This window comes from Orbicella franksi, chromosome 10 (genome assembly GCF_964199315.1).
Source record: "Orbicella franksi chromosome 10, jaOrbFran1.1, whole genome shotgun sequence".
Lineage (NCBI taxonomy): Eukaryota > Metazoa > Cnidaria > Anthozoa > Scleractinia > Merulinidae > Orbicella > Orbicella franksi.
The window spans coordinates 10,865,004-10,886,784 of record NC_138154.1 but is presented as its reverse complement, the minus strand read 5'-3'; the positions used below and the strand labels follow the sequence as shown (position 1 = coordinate 10,886,784).

At 39.9% G+C, this 21,781-nt stretch overlaps 3 protein-coding genes across 3 annotated transcripts in view; 1 reads left to right on the top strand and 2 right to left on the bottom strand.

Annotated features, from left to right (window-relative positions):
- Nucleotides 1-1,702: 1,702 nt before the first annotated feature.
- On the top strand, nucleotides 1,703-3,646 carry LOC145500461 (uncharacterized). Its single transcript, XM_081479974.1, has one exon. The coding sequence runs from the start codon at nucleotides 1,778-1,780 to the stop codon at nucleotides 3,542-3,544; it is 1,767 nt and encodes a 588-aa protein (XP_081336100.1). The 5' UTR covers nucleotides 1,703-1,777; the 3' UTR covers nucleotides 3,545-3,646.
- Nucleotides 3,647-6,494: 2,848 nt separating this feature from the next.
- On the bottom strand, nucleotides 6,495-6,968 carry LOC145501637 (uncharacterized). The gene has a single exon (XM_081481068.1). The coding sequence runs from the start codon at nucleotides 6,966-6,968 to the stop codon at nucleotides 6,495-6,497; it is 474 nt and encodes a 157-aa protein (XP_081337194.1).
- A 7,427-nt stretch (nucleotides 6,969-14,395) lies between these two features.
- Nucleotides 14,396-21,781, bottom strand: part of LOC145501636 (uncharacterized) — a 31,371-nt gene continuing 23,985 nt past the window's right edge. The window contains exon 10 of the mRNA XM_081481067.1: nucleotides 14,396-16,873. Within this exon, the coding sequence (XP_081337193.1) occupies nucleotides 16,798-16,873 (76 nt within the window). The 3' untranslated portion in view covers nucleotides 14,396-16,797. The remainder of the gene's footprint in view (nucleotides 16,874-21,781) is intronic.

The window sequence follows — 21,781 nt, the reverse complement described above, 5'->3', positions numbered from 1 at the left end:
TTTGGCCCATTTGTCATTTGTCAGTTCAGTGAATGTTAATGACTAACTAAATACCTTGCATGGCTTAAACCTCTGCTATTTGACCCCTTTTAGAAAATAATACAGTGGGACCCCTATCAAACGGCCACCTCGAGAACAGAGGAAGAAAGTAAGTGTAGAAGAGTGGCCGTTATGGGGAGTTAGGGGTGTAATATGACACCCGTTTTATCGGGATGCAAAATTTCTTTTAAAAGAAGAGAAATGCTTACATTAACATAAAAATACGTGACACATTTTAAAAATATGTCAATAAAACAGAAACACCAAGAGATCAAAGAAAAGCAATACGGTGCAAGATTTGTGACCATTTACAATTAGAAAAATGGGTTTCGTATACACTGTTTGTCAGTCGCCGATGGTCTTGATTAATTTCGATTTTCCCTGACTCCTGAAGGGCGTGGCCTTCAATTGAGGAATATGTAACAGATAGTATGTGGGTCAAATTGGAAATGATTAATAGTAACCGACTTAAAAGAAAATTATCTTAATAGAGAACTGATAGTTTCGATCTAAAAACAATCTAAACAACTTTAACATGAAGCAGTTACAATTACATTTACAGTAGGTTACAGTAATAATATTTCCACTGAAAACAATACACATTTTCAATAAATTTCAAACGAATAACAATGTCTGAAGCTTTTTCTCAGTTTTTAGTCAATCTGACTACAAATGTCAGTTGTCAGTTGATTTTTTAAGCTATTTGTCAGTTGTCAGTTGTCAGTTATTATTATCAGTATCATTATCATTGACATTCCCCAAAATTGATGACAGCAGAGATTTTGGCTTTTAACACCATCTTTTTCGTCGATATTTTTTTGCCCGCCTTGTTGGCGTATTCCTTAATTTAGCAAGTTTTCAAATCATGATTGTAATTGATGCGACGCAAAAAATAATGGCTTTCTTGAAAAGCTACCGTTCCGCGAGTTTTACTGCTTTGTTCCTCTAATTGTTTAAGGAACAAACTTAGAAGACACCAATAGGAACTTGTTTTTAGTCCGAAATCAGTCCTAGGAACAACGATGTCTGAAATCGGAACAACGGGTTCCTTTTGTCTTAAACAAGAACACGAAGTTCCTTTTTTATTGCGAGTAAAGGGAACTCTTTGTTCCGTTTTTATCTTTTCAGGAACAAATGTTCCTTTTCGAATGGTTCGGATTTTGTCGAGTGTTCTCTTTTACACAATTCGTTCCCATTGACCAGCATAGTAAGTTCCGGAGTTCAATATTAAGGAACGATTGTTCCACTTTAGTCTTATCTTATTTGCAATTAGGAACGTGCTGTTCCTAATCGCTGCTTGTCGTTCCCAAATGTTTTAATTGGTCCCTTTCAAAAGCAATTTTGGTCCTTTTTTCTGCTGAAAGCATGGAAACAATAGTTTTGTTTCCAAACTGGAATTAGTTCCGCTTTAAGTTAAAGAGGAACTAGCATTCCGTTGTTTTATTTGAGTCACTTAATGGGAACGAGGGTTCCTATTTAGCGTTGGTGAACACGAACACAAGTTCCGAGGTTACTTTACCATTCTAACATGCGCGATCGAGGGCAAATTCAATTTCTAGCCTGGCTTGCCTGCTGCATGCTTAATCAGGTAAGGGCAGGTTGGGACAAGATGAGACCTGCCCCTTTGTTCCTTTGTTTGGTTTTATTGTGTGAGAAACGGGCCAGATGGATAACAAGTCAGCTATTTATTATAAATACAGTAGTCTCGCGAGAAACTTCACATATCAGATATTAAAAGATGAACAAAAGAGGAGTGGAAATCGACTGGTCAAAGTTAGAAAACGCATCTCCTAAACCCAAACGACTTCACTTAGAAGAAGACGATTCTGATGGCCTTTTTCACTGTCCAGTGCAAGATTGCAATCATGATGGGTTTACAACGGCAAGAGGATGCAGAAAACACGCAAAGAACAAACATCGTTGGTACTTTTATTTCGACGAAAAGCCAGACATCACTCAGATTGAATCAGGCCAACAAAAAAGCAACAAAATGGAGGTCAGTGATCACAAGATTCCACCTAAATCTAGAAGAGTTGTCTCTTTTGCCATGTCAAGTGAAATCGCACAAGATTTCTTGTCCTGGCTCACCGGCAGTGGCGGAGGTTGTAATAGTGATCGGCAAGCGCACCAAATTGTCAGCAAGTGTTTGAAGTTTCTTAAATTCTGTTGCGAAGAAGAGGAGGATCTTACATTTGAAATCGTTGACTTTAGTCTATGTTCGCCCAATCTACTTTTCAAATTTGTTGACATGATGCAAGACGAGTGGAATCTCGGGCACGCAGGGCGCATAGGCTATTTGGACGCCATTGCAGAATTAGGGGATTTCAGAAAAGTCAATGGAGCTTCGGAATCGGTATTAAGAGGATTATCTTCCACAGAGCTGTACTTAAAACGAGTCCGCAAGACCGTCTCCAAGATGATGCGATTACAATGGACGAGCGAACTCGATATCGAAGCCTTAGAAGCCAAGGGACACTGGGCTACGCTAGAAGAGCTCTTGGAAGTCGTAGGGCGTTATTTGCCGCGCTACGAAAGCGTGCTAAAATCATGCAAGGATGATCCAGGTACAATATCCCCACTAGACTTATCGTTTGCTACCAAATTTCTCGCCGTATATTTGTTTATCAAGGTCAAAGGATCGCGCCCGATGACATATCAATATTTAACTGTTGAGATGGTGAACAACGCTAAAACCAACGGCGGATTTGTCGACCAGAAAATGTTCAAAACAGCAGGAAAGTTTGGCTTCGATTCTCTTTACCTGACTGAGACTAGCATGCAAGTGTTAGATGGCTACATCAATCATATACGCCCTCTGCTCAAGCCGAACTGTGATTATGTTTTAGTGACGAGAAATGGAGGACAACACAACAAGCTAGGAGAACTAATGAGTAAACTTGTCTTCGATGCAACAGGCAAGTACGTTCATCCGACTCGCTATCGACAAATAGTCGAGACCGCAAGCTGCAGGCAACTTAGTAGCAGCGCGCAAAGCACAATATCCGAGGATCAGAAACACAGCTCTGTCGTGGCAAGGGTTCACTATCAAAAGCAACGATCGCGTGACGTCGCTAGTAAGGCACACAAATGTTTGAAAGAATTGCACGGTGACAGGGGAACAGAATTAGAAATGGAAGTGCGCTCGAGGCTTTCAGACCTGTCAAGCTCTTCGCAAGATCAAAATGCTGACAATAGTGACACTCCTTCTACCGACGAGGTCGAAGTGATCACGAAAAAACAACCCGAGCGTCTAGCAGGCGTGCCGAGACTAACACGCGAAGATGCTTTCAGGCCGAACGAAATTGGCGCGAGAAGAAAAAATGTGATGTTCTCTCCTGAAGAAGACAAATACCTAAAAGCTGGACTTAAAAAACACGGCTTCGGTCAATGGCAAGCGATCCTAAGAGACCCCGAATTTCGTTTTCAAAAGGTTAGGACAGCCAACTCTCTGCTGAGCCGGGCGGCAAGAAAATTCGGTTCACCTTCTAAATTATACGACCGATAAAAGGACTTTGAAAAAAAAAATCGTGGTGTGCTCTCGTTATCATTGGAACAAAACCAACTCAAACTGATATTATCCTCTTGAAATAGAAACAAGAAATGTTTTATAACGGCGTACTTTTCATCGAATTAACAACGGATAGATTCCAGTTATTACGATATTGTGAGTGTCGCAACTAATTTATGGGAGATTGTAGATAGTTTAATTAGTGGTACTGTTGGACTACTCTCGAACATTCACACAGGTATTTGTCTTTATTGAAGTTCTGATCACGAGGAAAATCAAACTCTTCTCACTGAGAAAATCGCTTGAAATTGATTCACGCAAGCTCTTGGCTTCATTCCAGTTCTGATACATTATTACAAAATGGAACTACTTCTGACTGGGAAAACAATAGATCAGTCTTTTCCACGACAAAGCTTTTCACTGATTCCCTGCGGAGGCTAAACCTTGACCTTTTGGCGAACACATTAGTCCGTACCGCGTAATCAAGCAACCAGATAGCATTTTTAACGTATTAAATCAACGGCTTTCTTTACGGCAAAAATACTCCAGATATATATTACTTTGTCCTTTTTATCTTCATTCAAAGCGTTTCTGCACCACAGGGTTTCCGATTTTTCGAATGCAACTAGTGTAGAAATCTAAAGGATGTTTTAAAGCATTTCCACATCTTAAATTCGATAAATATGTCAATTCTCTATGTAAACCGGAAAATCCGTCTTTTCCATCTCCAAAAAGAGAATAGATTGATGCTTGGGAACTTGCAGTATGGAGTGACTGCTCATAAAATCAGTCTGCAAGACATTTAGATTTGATGGTGGAAAGGACGGATTTTCCGGATCTCCCGGAGAACTGACTTACAGTAATAAGGGGAAGTAATATAATACTTCTCTTTTTTACTGTAAGTATACTTACAGTAAAAAAAGGAAGTATTATATTACTTCCCTTAATTACTGTAAGTCAGTTCTCCGGGAAATCCGGAAAATCCGTGTTTTCCAACTTCAGAAAGCAGAGTAGATTAATGCTTGGCAACTTACAGTATGAATTGACTGTTCATGAAATCATTCATGCAAGACACTTACATTTGACAGTGGAAACCACGGATTTTCCGGATATCCCGGGAAACTGACTTACAGTAATACTTCCCTTTTTACTGTAAGTATACTTACAGATATAAAGAGTAGTATTATATTACTTCCCTTAATTACTGTAAGTCAGTTCTCCGGGAAATCCGGGAAATCCGTCTTTTCCGACTTCAAAAAATAAAAGAGTTGATTGATGCTTGGGAACTTGCAAGATAACTTCTAATAGTAATCTTTTTTGATTGATGGCGGAAAAGATGGATTTCTCGGAATGACGGAAATCAAAGTGAACCTTTCAAGTTTACATTAAGAGGAACATTCGGGCTTCTTTTTTGCGTTCCCTTAACACAGATGGCGAAGCACAAAGTAATGCTCTTAAAAATGGGTTGCAAGTTAAATTTATTTCAGAAACTGTTAAAATCTCATGTTTACCTTCTCCTTAGATAGACAACAGGGTTGAAGCCAGAATCAAATGGCTAATTGCCAAGATGAAGATCAAACTTTGTAAGGGAACAACAGTTTTGGGAAACGATCATTAACATTAGCATTATCATTATTATTATTATTATTATCATCATCATGATTATTATTATTATTATTATTATTATTATTATTATGGCCATTTGTCAGTTGTCAGTTAACTCCATCCAGAGCCTCTGTTAATGTTTATGCTGGCTGCAATTATGATTTTTTCCTCTAAATTCCAAAGGGCCACTCCTGATACTGTAGTATACAGTGCTGTGTAGACGTCATCGCCATTATCGTGACATTGCATAGGGATATCAAAGTAATGTTACATGTTTTTTTTGTTTTGTTTTTTGTTTTTTGTTTTTTTTTTCTCTCTCTCTTTACAATCCAAACTTCTTTTATTGCTAACTGGGTAAGCTCCCAAAGGTAAGCCGCTATATGTATCCTTTATACCTCAGATGGCTGCTTACGAGAATCATTGTCATAAGCGACCAGCTTCAGTTACGGACACCTTTTTTGCGTCCCCCGAGGGTTTCGAGTTACGAGATTTTCCACTGTATCTATTCCGCCATTATTCCAATCTGTTTCAGCAGTCTTGTCCTTTAAATTTGAAGCAAGTTCAGGATCAGTATATCCATGGCAGGTAGTCTTATTGTCTTTTTAGAAAAAAAACCAAAGGTATATTCTTATATTAACCAACTCCTCCTGTCCTCTATTGAACACCTATTTAACTGGGAAGAAGGCGTGAGGGAAGACTCCAATTTTTTTTTTCGCTACAACGAATCTACTTGTTATTTGAAATACTTCTGCTAAAAAGTTTTGGATTCGGTTAAAAGATCAATTTTCTGTGCCCCGACAAAATCTCGAAATTAAATAGCACCAAAACACCGTCATTTTGTTTCGCGACCGAGTTTGAGGAGAATGGGTCCAGCGGCTGTTGCGACGTCTACCCAGGAAGTTGAATATCTCACGTCTTCCCATTTCCGTCAGGGTGGTGCAATACACATTCGAAAAGTGCGCAGAAACGCCTTCCAGAAGTTCTATCGGCTGTTGCAGCAATATCCCATATTTAAAGACAGATATACTGTACAATTCACTGGCGATGATCGGTCATTACATTACATTAAGCCATCTTCGCTCCCAGTGGGGAGCATAGGGCGTCAACCATGGACCTCCACCTGACTCTGTTTTTGGCAGATCTCTTTACCTCTATGCAAGTGGTATTATTCTTGGCGAGCTCGTCTTGCACGCTTCGTTTCCAGGTTTGCTTTGGCCGGCCTCTTTTTCTGAACCCCTGAGGAAATTCCACTCGAGGGCAGAACGGGTAATGTTATTCTCAGGCTTTCGTAGCGTATGCCCGATCCATTTCCACTTTCATATAGATCTCTTAATGCATTCTTCTATACGACTTTGTTGTATCCTTTCCCATAGTTCTCATTTGAAATGACCATTGGCCAACGGATATTCAGGATCTTCCTTAAACACTTGTTGATAAATGTCTGCAACATCTTGATCCGTAGTTTTGTCGATATCCAGGTTTCTGAACCATACAGAAGGGCAGACTTCACGTTTGTATTGAAAATTCTGAGCTTTGTTTGCAATCTAATACATTTTGCTTTCCACACAGGCATAAGCATCGAGAATGTCGATTGCGCTTTCCTTAACCTGGCTGTTATGTCCTCGTCAGTTTTGCCAGTTTCATTGCTGATATTTCCCAAATACGTGAACTCGGACACTCTTTCAACCGCTTCCCCATGAAGTTCCAATGATTCTTGTTGCCTCGCGCCAATTCGCATCTCCTTTGTTTTCTGGATGTTGATTTTGAGCCCTACCTGACCACCAGTCTCTTGTGGTGTTTCTCCGTTCACGTTCATATCAGGCAGTCGGTGTGTTAGTAAGCAAAGATCGTCAGCATAGTCCAAGTATTCTAGGCGTAGGCTCATTGACCACTGAAGTCCCAAACGTTCACCCTAGTACGCGTTGTTCGACACCCAGTCAAGTACCACAAGGAACAGCAACTGCATCGAGGTTTTGACCTCGATGGGCTCGGTCATAGTTCTTCCATGAAGCACTTGCGCAAGTACAGCCCTGATACTGAACCTTAAGCATGTTGACGATTTCATTAGGTATACTGTAATGACAAAAAATCCTCCTCATAACCTCCCTATCCAGAGAATCGAAGGCTTTCTTAAAATCCACGAATACAAAGTACAGGGGGGGATGACTACTCGATTGTTTGTTCTACAATAATCCTCAGTGTGGCAATTTGATCGATGCAGGAACGATCCTTTCTAAATCTCGCCTGCTCGTCTCTCAGGACTTCGTCAACAGCCACCTTCACTCGGTTCAATGTGACCCGGGTTAAGACTTTACCGGGTATTGAGAGCAACATTATTCCCCTGCAGTCACCACACAAACAAAGGTCGCCTTTTTTGCCTGCTTTACTAGAAGACCTCTCTTCCAGTCGTCTGGAATCTCTTCTTTCTCCCATACGAAATTTAAAATTCTATGCAGTGCTTCCATAGTACAAGGACCTCCCTCCTTCAATTCTTCAGGAGGGATGTTATCCAACCCTGGAGCTTTGGCATTCTTCAGTTGAGTGAGGGCTGTTCTAATTTCTTCTCTGGAAATAGGTTCTATGTTGATGTTCAGGGGAGCATCTGCAGGTCGCGGATCTAGTAATTGGCTCGGGACTGGTCTGTTCAATACGGATTCAAAATGCCTCCTCCATCGCTGAAGCTGGTCTTCCATTTTCTATCTTCACTTCTAATTGGGCGATTCTGATTGCATGTTATCCCACTAACTTTCCGTGTTGTCATATATAGGGTTCTCAGATCATTGTTCTTAGCCGCGTCTTCTGCTTCGCGTGCAATGCTCTCAATTAAGTTCCTTTTCTCTCTTCGGCAAGATTTCTTAACTTTTCTACTCTTCTCATTGTAGTATCTATTTGCCTCACGCGTCCCTTGTCTCGTTCGAGCGTCATTCAGTATCTGTTTGGCCTTCCGTCTTTCTTCAACCGTCCTGTACGTATGTCTCGTCAGACAGCCACTCCTTCAGGGTCCTTGTCATACGTCCCAGAACACTCCCGCGTGTGTCAACAAGTATCTTCTTGGCTTTCTCCTACTGTACATTGATATCAACATCTTGGGCCTGCTCACCTCCATCCCCGTTTACATTCCTTAGTTCTTCTTCTTCTTCTTCTTCTTCTTCTTCCTCTTCTTCTTCTTGAAGGAATACGGGTTCAAACTGGTTTTGCAGCTCAATTTTAAAAGATAAGATAAGATAAGCACTTTATTAACGTTTTGAGGTCGCTAGCATACATACATACTAGCATACATACTGTCCAGCAGGTTAGTGAAATCAAACAATTTGATGCGCTTTTTAAAAGTGTGCAATGATTCAGAAGATCGAATAGATTTGTCGAGTTTGGACTAAATGACAGGGCCTAAATAAGTCAGACTATGTTTGCCATGAGCAACAGAGCATTTTTGACTTTATACATTCAGTTATATATTAAAGGCCTGTTTTGTGTTAGGGTTTCTCAATTTCATGACATCAAAAGTCCTTCTGTACTTATGAACGGCTTTCTTGCAGCCAGCTTGATCTTCAGAGAAGCCGCAACAAGATGATGGTCAGACCCAATAGTGGCTCCCCTTTATACACGATGATCGGTCAATAGTACAATAAAGACGTAAACGATGGTTGAGTTTGTCGAACCGAAACAAGAGAACTTGAGTCTGTGAGAACCATTGAAGAACTCTCACTGGAATTTGCTCCGCAGACTTTCAAACGCTATTTTCAAAATTTTCTGCTTAAACCCAACCAGCAATTTGTAAAAGTACTACCGACATCCTATATCTTCCAATCCCGCAGTATTTATAACATAGCCGGCAAAGTTGTCTAATCATTCAAGAAGCGTTACGACCAATAAACTGATTGTAAATAGGTCGCAACTGTACGCCGCCAACCAACACTTATTTCTCTTTCGATTTAGATAACAGTCGAAAACTAATCCTTTAAAATTACACGATAACAAAATTGTTACACTCACAGAGTTTTTCGAAGGTTTGGAAATCAGCAGTGCGACAAACATTCTGTGCAATAGTGTCAAAAATATGACCGCGTAACATTATATGCGGACCGCCTAGGGAACACATCCTTTTCGCTTATCCGACGAATTTCCCTCCAAACTTTGAGGAAAATTTACATTGGTTGTTTGGAGTTACGACTTAAAACGTGTGACAATGTGAAATCCTTGCTTCCCGCAGCTTCAAAACTACAGGTCCAATCGATCGAAGCCAGTGTTTTGGAGGTCATCAAGTCTCGAAAACTGCAACACTTACGTCGGTCTTTTAAACATGAAGCATTCCAGAAAGCAAAACACACACTATATTTAATAGAACAACCATACCTTGACAAAATATATTCTCGCTGAGGACAGATGTAATCGGGCTATAAACACGCGTGGGAATCTTGTGTTTAGGGGACGAAATTACCATCGAAAGGAGTCCTTGAGTTTTCTTTCCTGCTATTCGTTTGTCTGCTCCTCCACTTCGTATCTAGCTTTCCATTTCAAATATACAAGCAGTTTGTCCGCAAAGAAGTCTTTCCCGGCGTCGCTTGAAATTTTGCAAATTGCTCTCAAAGCTCTAAGCAGTGAATTCACAGTTGTCGAACGTGCTAGATCGAAGTTTATTTCGGAGTCTTCCGAATCCAAACTCTGACTCCAGTGACGGAAAAGAAATGATTCTGAAACAAAACTTGGACGTTTTAGTCCCAAAATATATTGGAACGATTAGTTTTGTTTTCTATTTTCTCGAGCAAATACAGAGAGCTGACTGGGGCACCATTGTGTTTGGTTCCTGGGTAGTCGTGATCAGCAACCGCCGCCCCAAACTCCCTAGTACGCGGTCTCGCAACACTTCAAGCTTAACTTTGAAAGGGCATAGAAAATCGAAGATTCAACCAAATTCAAAAATTTTTGCGCCCAAATGCTTCGAATAACAAGTGGATTCGTTTTAGAGAGAAAATAAATAAATAAATAACTTTTAGTGATTCCAAATGCATCGTAGCGGTGACAAACCATTATCTCAATTTTTTAGGAGCTTCACCTTCCCTGAAATTTGAAGAATGGTCACGGGTATACTTTACGTGTTTAAATGAAAAATGAACTAAATAGTTATTCTTCTGATAATAACAACCATTGTGAAAACAACATTTAAACTGGAAACTTGCTATCTCATTCCTTTAATGGCATGCACGAGAGAGGTCTTGTCTGTAAACTTCTCAACACCATTGGCCATTAAGATTAAACAGCCACTCCTTGAAACCACCCTTAAGATTTACCTATTTACCAGTCTGCAGTGAGAGGGAGCTGACCTGGAAATTCAACAGAGGATTGGTAAAGCTATAGGGGCCTTCATAAAATTACGACGTGTGGAGGAGCAGAATGTATAGCAAAGGCAAAAAAGTTCTACCAAGCTTGTGAATTCTTTTATGAATCACAATGATGGAGAATGATCTGGAGAAGCTTGAAACCTTTCACACTTCCTGTCTCTGTAAAACCTCGCATATCTTTTGGTCAAGCGAGGTCTCCAACAATCTGCTCTTCAAACTGACAGAGCAAGAGGACATGGGGATTGTTCTTGTAAGAAGAAGGTGGTGTTGGATCACTTACGTGCTCAGTAGAGAAACTACTAACATTTCTAAAGATGCTTTCATGTGGACACCAGAGGGTAACATGAAGAGAGGCCGTCCCAAATCCACCTGGAGGAGGATTGCAGAGGCAAAGCTTCAGGACCTAACCCTTAACTAGCGGCGAACCGTACGGCTTGGAAAGGACCGACATTAATGGAGAAGTCTTGTTGATACCCTATGCGCCACTTGTCGTCTAAAGGATTGATGATGATGATGATGATGATGATGATGATGATGATTTTATTTGGAATTCTACTAAACTCCTGGTGCACTCACATCAGACACGTTTTTTCAACACAATAAAATAAAAGAGATTCCATTCATCAAGTTCTTTGTCAACCTTTGACTGCCACGTGTTTTCAGCTTACGGATAAATCCGATCTGACTCCAAAGTAATTATTTAACAATTTAAATGATTTTAGCCGTGAAGATAGTGCAGTAAAGTTAACTGAACGTCTCGATAACATCAAAGAACTTTAGCCTGCGCAGCATAGCAAGACGTAGCAGGCGTTAAACAGAAGAGGGGGGGGGGGGGGGAGATGGGAGAAAAAAAAAAAACTCCTGCTATAAGAGCCCCCTTTTGTTCATTTCTGCGCAAAATTCCTATTGGCTAAGACTCACTGACTAACTTATCAATTGTCAGTTGCACAATCGCATCAAAAACAACCAACAATAGACGCGGACCATAAAATGTATTAGCAAGGGTTTTGAGAGATGAAACGTGAAGAAATTTACCTTTAAACCCGAGCAAGAACCGATCGTGACACTTCTTTTAGCTGGAAGAGTTGTTTTTGACAGTTTAGCCTGCAGGATACGGGGAAAATCTAACTTATCAAATGTTTGATATCGCCAGGAACTATGAACTGAACGGGAAAGCTTCGGTTCTCGCTATTTCGCATTTCAAAAGTATCTTTGAAAGACAAGCTGCTGGAGATGGAATCACTGACCTTTCCCTGTGCAAATTGCTCTAACTTTCCGGTGTTATTCGCCGATCCGAATTTAAAATACTACCTACTACTGACTATCTTCCACCGCCTCACAGTTCGTAGCCAAAGCAGTTTTAGGATTGCTTATAACACATCGTCTGCTGCGTTTCTGATTTGTGGCCACAACTCCTACAAATAAGTTTAGACGACTTTTGCATCAATTAAAACTGAACCCAAAGGAACAACAACAGTCGGCCAGCACAGTTTCTGGACATTTTGTAAATAAAATTTCGAAAGACGCTCTCCTCTTTTGCACCGGACTCGATACCACGGAACCTGTAGAGATTATTGCAATTATAATCCTTCTTTTTATTTCCTATTTTCGAACTCTTGTTGGGAGTGGAGGACATTTCCACGCTAAAATGACCTCCATGTTTATGTTGTTATGTTGAGATATTCCCATTTTTCACACTTCGATAATTAATCAATAGCACTCCGGGAAACAACTTTTCAGTTGACCAAATTCCCGCAGGAAGTCAGTTTTGCCGATAAGCGCGCGCTAGTTTCTGATTGGTGAAACTGTTGACAGTAATTGACAGCTGTTGAAATCGGATTGTATGGAGACTGGTGGGCGTGATGCGAAAAACCCAGTTCTTATAGCAGGCGTTCCTTCCCCTTCTTCCTCACGTTTTAATTTTCGCCTCCCTGCCCCTTTTCAGTTTACGACTGCAACGCAGGCAAAAGGACTTACACGAGCTATAAAAAAAGAAATAAACATAACTTTTTTTTTTCGTGTTTCTCTTTATTTATATAGAATCACTCGTGAAAATTTGGGATAACTTGTGAGAGCCGTGCAAACACTCATTCTCCCACCCTTTCTCCCGCGTTTCTACAATGAATGGGTTGCCAGTAATCGGATACCCGCGTTTGCGCCAAGAACTCTGGGATCGTCAGGGGGCAAACATTGCTAGTCGCTAGACGGAAATATATGGCGAAAAGTTGTTTTGAGGTACAAGAAAACGATTTTTGAGAGAGATCAACGCTTTTTCGCCGTCGTTTTTATCGCAAATGGATTTGGGAAATGTTGATATGTGGAATACGTAAGTTTTTCTTTGAATAACCTTGAAATATGTGACAAAATCTACCGATAAACTCCGTTGCTTGCGTGAGGTTTATTGTGAAATTTACATCGCGTAATGGTCTGAAAATATTACAAAATTAATAAGGTATAAATCGAGAGGAAATAACCCAGTAAAGCCTTTTAAGTTGTGTACAGGCTACTTTTGGCTTATTTGAAAGCTCAGTCGTACAAATAATACTGGAAATAAGCCCGGTGGGGATCATTGTACTGTCTGGGGTTGATTTAATTACAAATGAGTCCGCCCGACTCATGCTGTGTGGCTACTGTGTTGCTCAAAGCCTTTGTTTTGCTTTTACAAGCACGTATTTCAGTGATTTTCCTTTTCTATAACAGATCAAGGGTAGCTCCTTGAATATATCTCTGAGTATTTGTATTTGAAATTGCCATTTGTGCGTGATTATGCTTTCCAAAGTTTGGTATTGACGGTTGAGTGAAATTGCATGACACAAAGGGTAGTAGTTCCTTCTGCAATATTCGATTTCTGTTTTAGAGCTTCTTTTCTGTCTTAATATTTAACTTTTCGGAGGGTCTTTTCTACCATTTGCTCCGGGTAGCCTCTCGAGATCAGGCGTAAATTGAAATTTTCAATATTCTCTACAATGTATTTCAAAATAAACCTCACGCAAGCAAAAGAGAGTTTATCGGTAAATTTTATCACTTATTTCACGGTTATTCAAACAAAAACTTACATTTTCCATGTATAAACATTGCCAAAATCCATTTGCGATAAAACAACGGCGAAAAAGCGTTGGTCTCTCCCCAAAACCATGTTTTTGGGCGTCGAAACAACTTTTCGCCATACATTTCCTTCTAGCGACTTGCAATGTTTGCCCCCTGACGATCCCAGAGTTCTTTTCGCAAACACGGGTATCCGATTACTGGCAATTCCTTCATTCGATAAGACTACGAAAATGATTCCCTATTTCGTCAATAAAATAACAAATGTAATGTTGCTGTTATAATATAATCTTTTTTTTAACATAGGGTTGACCTGTAACTGCCCACCCTTGAGAGTGGAAAATTTGTCCAATGTCTGGAGTATCGGACGATGTAAGTGGATAATAATTAAAATCTAACCTAGACCATTTGTCTAAACCAAATATTCTCTTTTGCCATGATTATTCCAACCGGTTGTAACCGTCTATTCTTGCATGGGGAGTAAGCCCAACGTTATGTTCTCAATAAAAAATAGTCTTGCTGTGTCTTTTGGAGTTAAACTTAACAGGATTCTATCGACCACCCTTCACCCACCACCCTCTTGAACAGTTATGGGGAGGGACAGAGGCGGAGGGGGAGGGGGCTGGACGTTTCGTTCTTATCATTATGCTGGAAAAGAACTCTCCTGTGGATTTTAGTACATTTTTTGGTTGTTACTGCATTTTGACATCGCCCTATTATACCACTGTGTACTGCTGCTTTTAGCTTTCAGTCGTGGCCTGTGAACAGTGTAACAAACGTACCAATAAAGCTTTCAATAATTCTTAGCTTGTAACTGGAAGAAAAAAACCGCTGACGGAGCACAGACTATTCGGCATCTATTCACGCGCACCACTGTCCTATTTCTGACAGAGACTTCAATAGTATAATATATTTGTCCGTTCAACCCTTTGACTACCAATTTTTCACCCAAAAATGCCATATTTAACCGTTAAATCAGTTCTTTGGCTGCCTTGACGCTAAATGGGCCAGTTTTGCTGAAAAAGCTAATTTTTACCAAACAGATAGATTTCCCGAAGATTAGGTGCAAAAACGTGCAATATTTCAAGTTGGTGTAATTCCCCGTTCCGATTGATTTTTCTCTTCCGTTTCCTTTCCTCTTTCTCGGCCCTTTCACTTTCGCTACCTTTTGCGTTGCATATTCTTTCTGACTGCCGTAAAAAGTTGGGTGTTGATTATGGGCAAACCCTAGAAATGGCACCGTGATCTATTATGGATATAGTGAGCCATTTTACCACCACTTTTGCACCAAAACTGATAACGTTGTTTTTCAATTTGCTACGTCACAATGCCGTCGATATCCAAAGCCGACCGTTGTGCGGATAGATCTATCCTAGCTCTACCATCTGCTTATCAAGAATATTTGGTGAAATAAAAATCGATGACGTCACAAGTGGTACAAAGAGCACGACCACTCAGGACGTGTATATACGTCCTTGGGAGTCAAAGGGTTAAATTAAGATTGGACCGAAAACAAACTTACAGTGTCCACAGCTTTGAAAGATTGGAAAACAATCCCGTGGGCAGTTTTTCAATTTCGTTCTCTTTCAGGTACCTGAAATTAGGTAAAATGTTGTTTTTCTATTGTGCATACTTACATAATTATTTTTGCTTATTTAATGTTTTTTTTTTTAATCTTGTTAACATTTAAAGCAAATCAAATAATATGAACGATTATAAACAACAACAACAAAAACAAAGAAGTGGTTTTGTCTTTCTTAGCAAGATAACTAACTCCTTGTGCCTTAACAGTGTTTTTTGGTTTTGTTTTGTTTTGTTGTGTTTTTCGTTTGTTTCTTTGTTTGTTTGTTTGTTTTTTCTAAAAGACGGGTAAAGATATCCGACTAAATGCTTAATAGTATAATAAAAAAAAATTAATTTTGTTATTTTTTTTGTTTTTTAGCAGCGGAATCTTTGTTAGCGATAGTTTCCATCAGTATAAGCCTTTAAGTTCAGATTGAGGAACAAATAATATCAATTCTGGGCAATGAAAGGGCACGAAAGGGATTAGAATTCTGAAGACATGTAACATTGAAATATTGGAAATCGTTTTGTGTGACAAAGGTTTAACAACTCAAACTTTTTGTGATAACAAAAAAGTGTATGAACAGTTCAGAGCTTTCTTTCTTTTCTTTTTTAAATTACTTTAAAAAAAGCCAGAAAATGTTGCTAAAGTCATGAATTTTTCTGTACGCAAAGTCGACGTATTCCAATAAGGCGGAATTTAAACAGAAACGTCAATAAATATTCTGCTAATTCTTCCTTAAGGTATCAATCTGTTAACATTTTATTCTTAATTCATAACAGGCTTGCGTTCGTTATTATCACTTCAACATCATATGCACAGTAGGAAATAGTGACTTTTTATCATACAAAACGTATTTGTTTTGAGAATATAAAGATAAACGCACAAGCGACGTAATTGAGATGGTCCGGTGAATATCTTTGGAGGAAGACGACGAATGGCATTCTGAGACAGATCCCCGCAAACAAGGAAGGAAAAATAGATACGCTGTAAATATATATTTTTCAGAAAAACAATAAACACTTGATGTGTGTAATCGGGAGATGTTAAAGCTGTTGTAGTGATGCAAAATGGTCTCGTGTAACGCTGCACCAATATACATGTAAACACTCGTTCGATCCCCCAAAATCCCTCTTTTAGCCCAGTCACTCTCCTCCAGCTACCCGCCACCAGTCCCGCATGCTTAGTAACATTTGTTACTGAAGTCCAGTGTTTCATTTGGTAATATACATTTAAAGTTGTTTTCGACAATGTATAGCCTATAGGAACGTTAAACACAATGTTTATGGGCCCCGGTAAAAAGTCTTTTATTTCTTTTTCTCGTGACCGCCTGGTATTCTAATAGAGACCGCAATGCGGCCAACGATATCATATCGTAATTCCGAGTAACTCTAAATCACTCGCGTGATCTGTTATGTTGCGCAGCAGTCACTAGCCATATTTCTGGCGTACCACGCGCAAAATTGTGACCCGTTAGATAGCAAGTAATTTAAGCTGGCTTTAAAAGCAACGAAGGCCGAAGTCGTTTGTTCAAAACGTTTTTCAAGTTACTATACGAGTTGTTTGTAACGCTTTGGTATAGGTCAGTGTCAGGCACAAATTTAAAACGTCTTTTGCTAATGGTTATCCCTTACTACAGTGTTAGCATATTAAGTTCAATGTGTCATTTATTATGTACAAGACGTAAATGGATATACTTACAAGTATTCCAAGCTTGCCAAAGCAGAAAAAACATTTTCTGTCAAATTCTGAATTTTATTTTTGTTTAAGTATCTGCAAAACAACAAGGAAGAAAACAACAGCTAGGGAGCAGCAACCATTATGTTTATTGTTGAGTTCACTATCGGGGTCCCTTCCCCGCAACTGGTCGCCTGCATGACGAGCCAATAAAGGTTTGCAATGTCTTGGCTTAAAGTATGAAAACTTTGCTTGAATCGTCTTTCACAAGATTTCCGAGTTTGCTTTTCAAGGGTATATATCTTAATCCATATGGGACGGTACAAAAAAGCTTGGAAATCATGGAGGCGACGTTGACAATAGTGATACAAAACTGAAAATTAGAAATCTTTATGATTTCGGAATCACTGTACATGCAACGTTTAAAGGACACTTAAAATCAAATGTCAGTTGTCAGTTAAATTTTGGTCCATTTGTTATTTGTCAGGTAAGTGGCTCTTAATAAATAACTTAAAACCTGAAATAGCTAGAACCTCTCCTATTTGTAGAGAATTGCCGTTATGGGGAGGTAGGGGTGTAATATGACTTCCGTTTTATCGGGATGCAACATTTCTTTTGAAGAAAGAGAATATAAATACGTAACACATTTTAAAAATATATCCATAAAACAGAAAGCAAATTTAAACAGAAGGAGACCAAAGAAAGGCTGTACCGATCAAGATTTGTGAACATTTACAATTAGACAAATGGGCCTTGAATACACTGTTTGTCAGTCGTTGATTGTCTTAATCAACAAACGGTTGTAGAGAGGTTATTTTGGCAGTTGGGACGCGTTTCAGTGGCAGCTGCTGTTGTGGAGAGGTGGCTGTTGTAGAAAGGTTGAAAAAAAATGTATGGCCTGTCCACCGGGACCAAACCAAGTGGCCGTTGTAGAGAGGTGGCCGATAGTGGAGGTTTGACTGTGTGCCATGCATATAATTAAATGCAAAACCCTAAACGATTTTCTCCTTTTCCCACCCCTACCCCTTCATATGACACCCGTTTTATCGGGATGCAAAATTTCTTTTAAAAAAAGAGAAATGCTTACATTAACATAAAAATACGTGACACATTTTAAAAATATGTTAATAAAACAGAAACAGCAAGAGATCAAAGAAAAGCGGTACGGTGCAAGATTTGTGACCATTTACAATTAGAAAAATGGGTTTTGTATACGCTGTTTGTCAGTCGCCGATGGTCTTGATTAATTTCGATTTTCCCTGACTCCTGAAGGGCATGGCCTTCAATTGAGGAATATGTAACACATAGTATGAGGATGAAATTGGAAATGATTAATAGTAACAGACTTAAAAGAAAATTATCTTAATAGAGAACTGATAGTTTCGATCTATAAACAATCTACACAACTTTAACATCGAGCAGTTACAATTACAGTTACAGTAGGTTACAGTAATAACATTCCACCGAAAACAATACACATTTTCAATAAATTTCAAACGAATAACAATGTCCTCTAAATTCCAAAGGGCCACTCCTGATACTTTAATATACAGTTCTGTGTAGAAGTCATCGCCATTATCGCGGCATTGCACAGGGATATCAAAATAATGGTACATCTTTTTTTTTTCTTTTTATATTCCAATTTTTTTTATTGCTAACTGGGTAAGCTCCCATAGGTAAGCCGCTGTATGTATCCTTTATACCTCAAATCGCTGCTTACGAGAATCATTGTCATAAGCGACCAGCTTCAGTTACGGACACCTTTTTTGCGTCCCCCAAGGGTTTCGAGTTACGAGATTTTCCACTGTATCTATTCCGCCATTGTTCCAATCTGTTTCAGCAGTCTTATCCTTTAAATTTGAGGCAAGTTCAGGGTTATTTTCTCCATGGCAGTTAGTCTTATTGTGTTTTTAGGAGAAAAACCAAAGGTATATTCTCCTAACCAACCTCCCCGGTCCTCTATTGAACACCTATTTAACTGGGGAGAAGGCGCGAAGGAAGACTCCAATTTTTTTTCGCTGAAATGAATCTACTTGTTATTTGAAATACTTCTGCCAAAAAATTTTGGATTCGGTTGAAACCTCGATTTTCTGTGCCCCAACGAAATCTCGAAAATAGCATCAAACACCGCCATTTTGTTTCGCGACCGAGTTTGAGGAGAATGGGTCCAGCGGCTGTTGCGACGTCTACCCAGGAAGTTGAAAATCTCACTTCTTCTCATTTCCCTAAAGGTGGTGCAATACACATTCGAAAAGTGCGCAGAAACGCCTTCCAGAAGTTCTATCAGCTGTTGCAGCAATATCCCATATTTAAAGAAAGAAATACTGTACAATTTATTGACGATGATCGGTCATTACATTACATTAAGCCATCTTCGCTCCTAATGGGGAGCATAGGGCGTCAACCATGGACCTCCACCTGACTCTGTTTTTGGCAGATCTCTTTACCTCTATGCAAGTGATATTATTCTTGACGAGCTCGCCTTGCATGCTTCGCCTCCAGGATTGCTTTGGGTGGCCTCTTCCTCTGAACCCCTGAGGGAATTCCACTCGAGGGCAGAACGGATGATGTTATTCTCAGGCTTCCGTAACGTATGCCGATCAATTTCCACTTTCTTCTAGATCTCTTAATGCATTCTTTTATACGCCTTTGTTGTATCCTTTCACATAGTTCTCATTTGAAATGACCATTGGCCAACGGATATTCAGGATCTTCGTTAAACACTTGTTGATAAGTGTCTGCAAAATATTGATCCGTAGTTTTGTCGATATCCAAGTTTCTGAACCACACAGAAGGGCAGACTCCACGTTTGCATTGAAAATCCTGAGCTTTGTTTGCAATCTAATACATTTTCCTTCCACACAGGCATAAGCATCGAGAATGTAGATTGCGCTTTCCTTAACCTGGCCGTTATTTCCTCGTCAGTTTTGCCAGTTTCATTGCTGATACTTCCCAAATACGTAAACTCGGACACTCTTTCAACAGCTTCCCTATGAGGTTCCAATTATTCTTGTTGCCTCGCGCCAATGCGCATCTCCTTTGTTTTCTGAATGTTGATTTTGAGCCCTACCTGACCACCAGTCTCTTGTGGTCTTTCTCCTTTCACGTTCATATCAGCCAGTCGGTGTGTTAGTAAGCAAAGATCGTCAGCATAGTCCAAGTCTTCTAGGCGTTGGCTCATTGACTACTGGAGTCCCAAACGTTCACCCTAGTATGCGTTCTTCGACACCCAGTCTAGTACCACAAGGAACAGCAACGACATCGAGGTCTTGACATCATGGGCTCGGTCATAGTTCCTCCATGAAGCACTTGTGCAAGTACAGCCCTGATACTGAACCTTAAGCATGTTGATGATTTTATTAGGTATACCGTAATGACAAAAAATCTTCCACATAACCTCCCTATCCAGAGAATCGAAGGCTTTCTTAAAATCCACGAATAAAAAGTACAGGGGGGGCTGACCACTCGATTGTTTGTTCTACAATAATCTTCAGTTTGGCAATTTGATCGATGCAGGAACGATCCTTTCTAAATCTCGCCTTCTCGTCTCTCAGGACTTCGTCAACAGCCACCTTCACTTGGTTCAATGTGACCCGGCTTAAGACTTTGCTGGGTATTGAGAGCAACATTATTCCCCTCCAGTCACCACACAAACAAAGGTCGCCTTTTTTGTCTGCTTTACTAGAAGACCTCTCTTCCAGTCGTTTGGAATCTCTTCTTTCTCCCATACGAAATTTAAAATTCTATGCAGTGCTTCCATAGTACAAGGACCTCCCTCCTTCAATTCTTCAGGAGGGGTTTTATCCAACCCTGGAGCTTGGCATTCTTCAGTTGAGTGAGGGTTGTTCTAATTTCTCCTCTGGAAATAGGTTCTGTGTTGATGTTCAGGGGAGCGTCTGCAGGTCGGGAATCTGCCAATTGGCTCGGGACTGGTCTGTTCAATACGGATTCAAAATGCCTCCTCCATCGCTGAAGCTGGTCTTCCATTTTCGTCACGAAGGTTCCATCTTCACTTCTAATTTTGCGATTCTGATTGCATGTTATCCCACTAACTTTCCCTGTTGTCATATATAGGGTTCTCGGATCATTGCTCTTAGCCGCGTCTTCTGCTTCGCGTGCAATGCTCTCAATTAAGTTCCTTTTCTCTCTTCGGCAAGATTTCTTAACTTATCTACTCTTCTCATTGTAGTATCTATTTGCCTCACGCGTCCCTTGTTTCGTTCGAGCGTCATTCAGTATCTGTTTGGCCTTCCGTCTTTCTTCAACCGTCCTGTGCGTATATCTTGTCAGACAGCCACTCCTTCAGGGTCCTTGTCATACGTCCCAGAACACTCCCGCATGTGTCAACAAGTATCTTCTTGGCTTTCTCCTACCGTACATTGATATCAATATCTTGGGCCTGCTCACCTCCATCTCCGTTTACATTCCTTAGTTCTTCTTCTTCTTCTTCTTCTTCTTCTTCTTCTTCTTCTTCTTCCTCTTCTTCTTCTTGAAGGAATAGGGGTTCAAACTGGTTTTGCAGGTCAATTTTAAAAGATAAGATAAGAACTTTATTAACGTTTCGAGGTCGCTAGCATACATACATACTAGCATACATACTGTCCAGCAGGTTAGTGGAATCAAACAATTTGATGCGCTTTTTAAAAGTGTGCAATGATTCAGAAGATCGAATAGATTTGTCGAGTTTGGACTAAATGACAGGGCCTAAATAAGTCAGACTATGTTTGCCATGAGTAACAGAGCATTTTTGACTTTATACATTCAGTTATATATTAAAGGCCTGTTTTGTGTTAGGGTTTCTCAATTTCATGACATCAAAAGTCCTTCTTGTACTTATGAACGGCTTTCTTGCAGCCAGCTTGATCTTCAGAGAAGCCGCAACAAGATGATGGTCAGACCCAATAGTGGCTCCCCTTTATACACGATGATCGGTCAATAGTACAATAAAGACGCAAACCATAGTTGAGTTTGTCGAACCGAAACAAGAGAACTTGAGTCTGTGAG

Bases quoted from the DNA above. Each gene is read 5' to 3' on its own strand.
- LOC145501637 (XM_081481068.1), bottom strand. From the start codon at position 6,968: ATGAACGTGAACGGAGAAACACCACAAGAGACTGGTGGTCAGGTAGGG.
- LOC145500461 (XM_081479974.1), top strand. From the start codon at position 1,778: ATGAACAAAAGAGGAGTGGAAATCGACTGGTCAAAGTTAGAAAACGCA.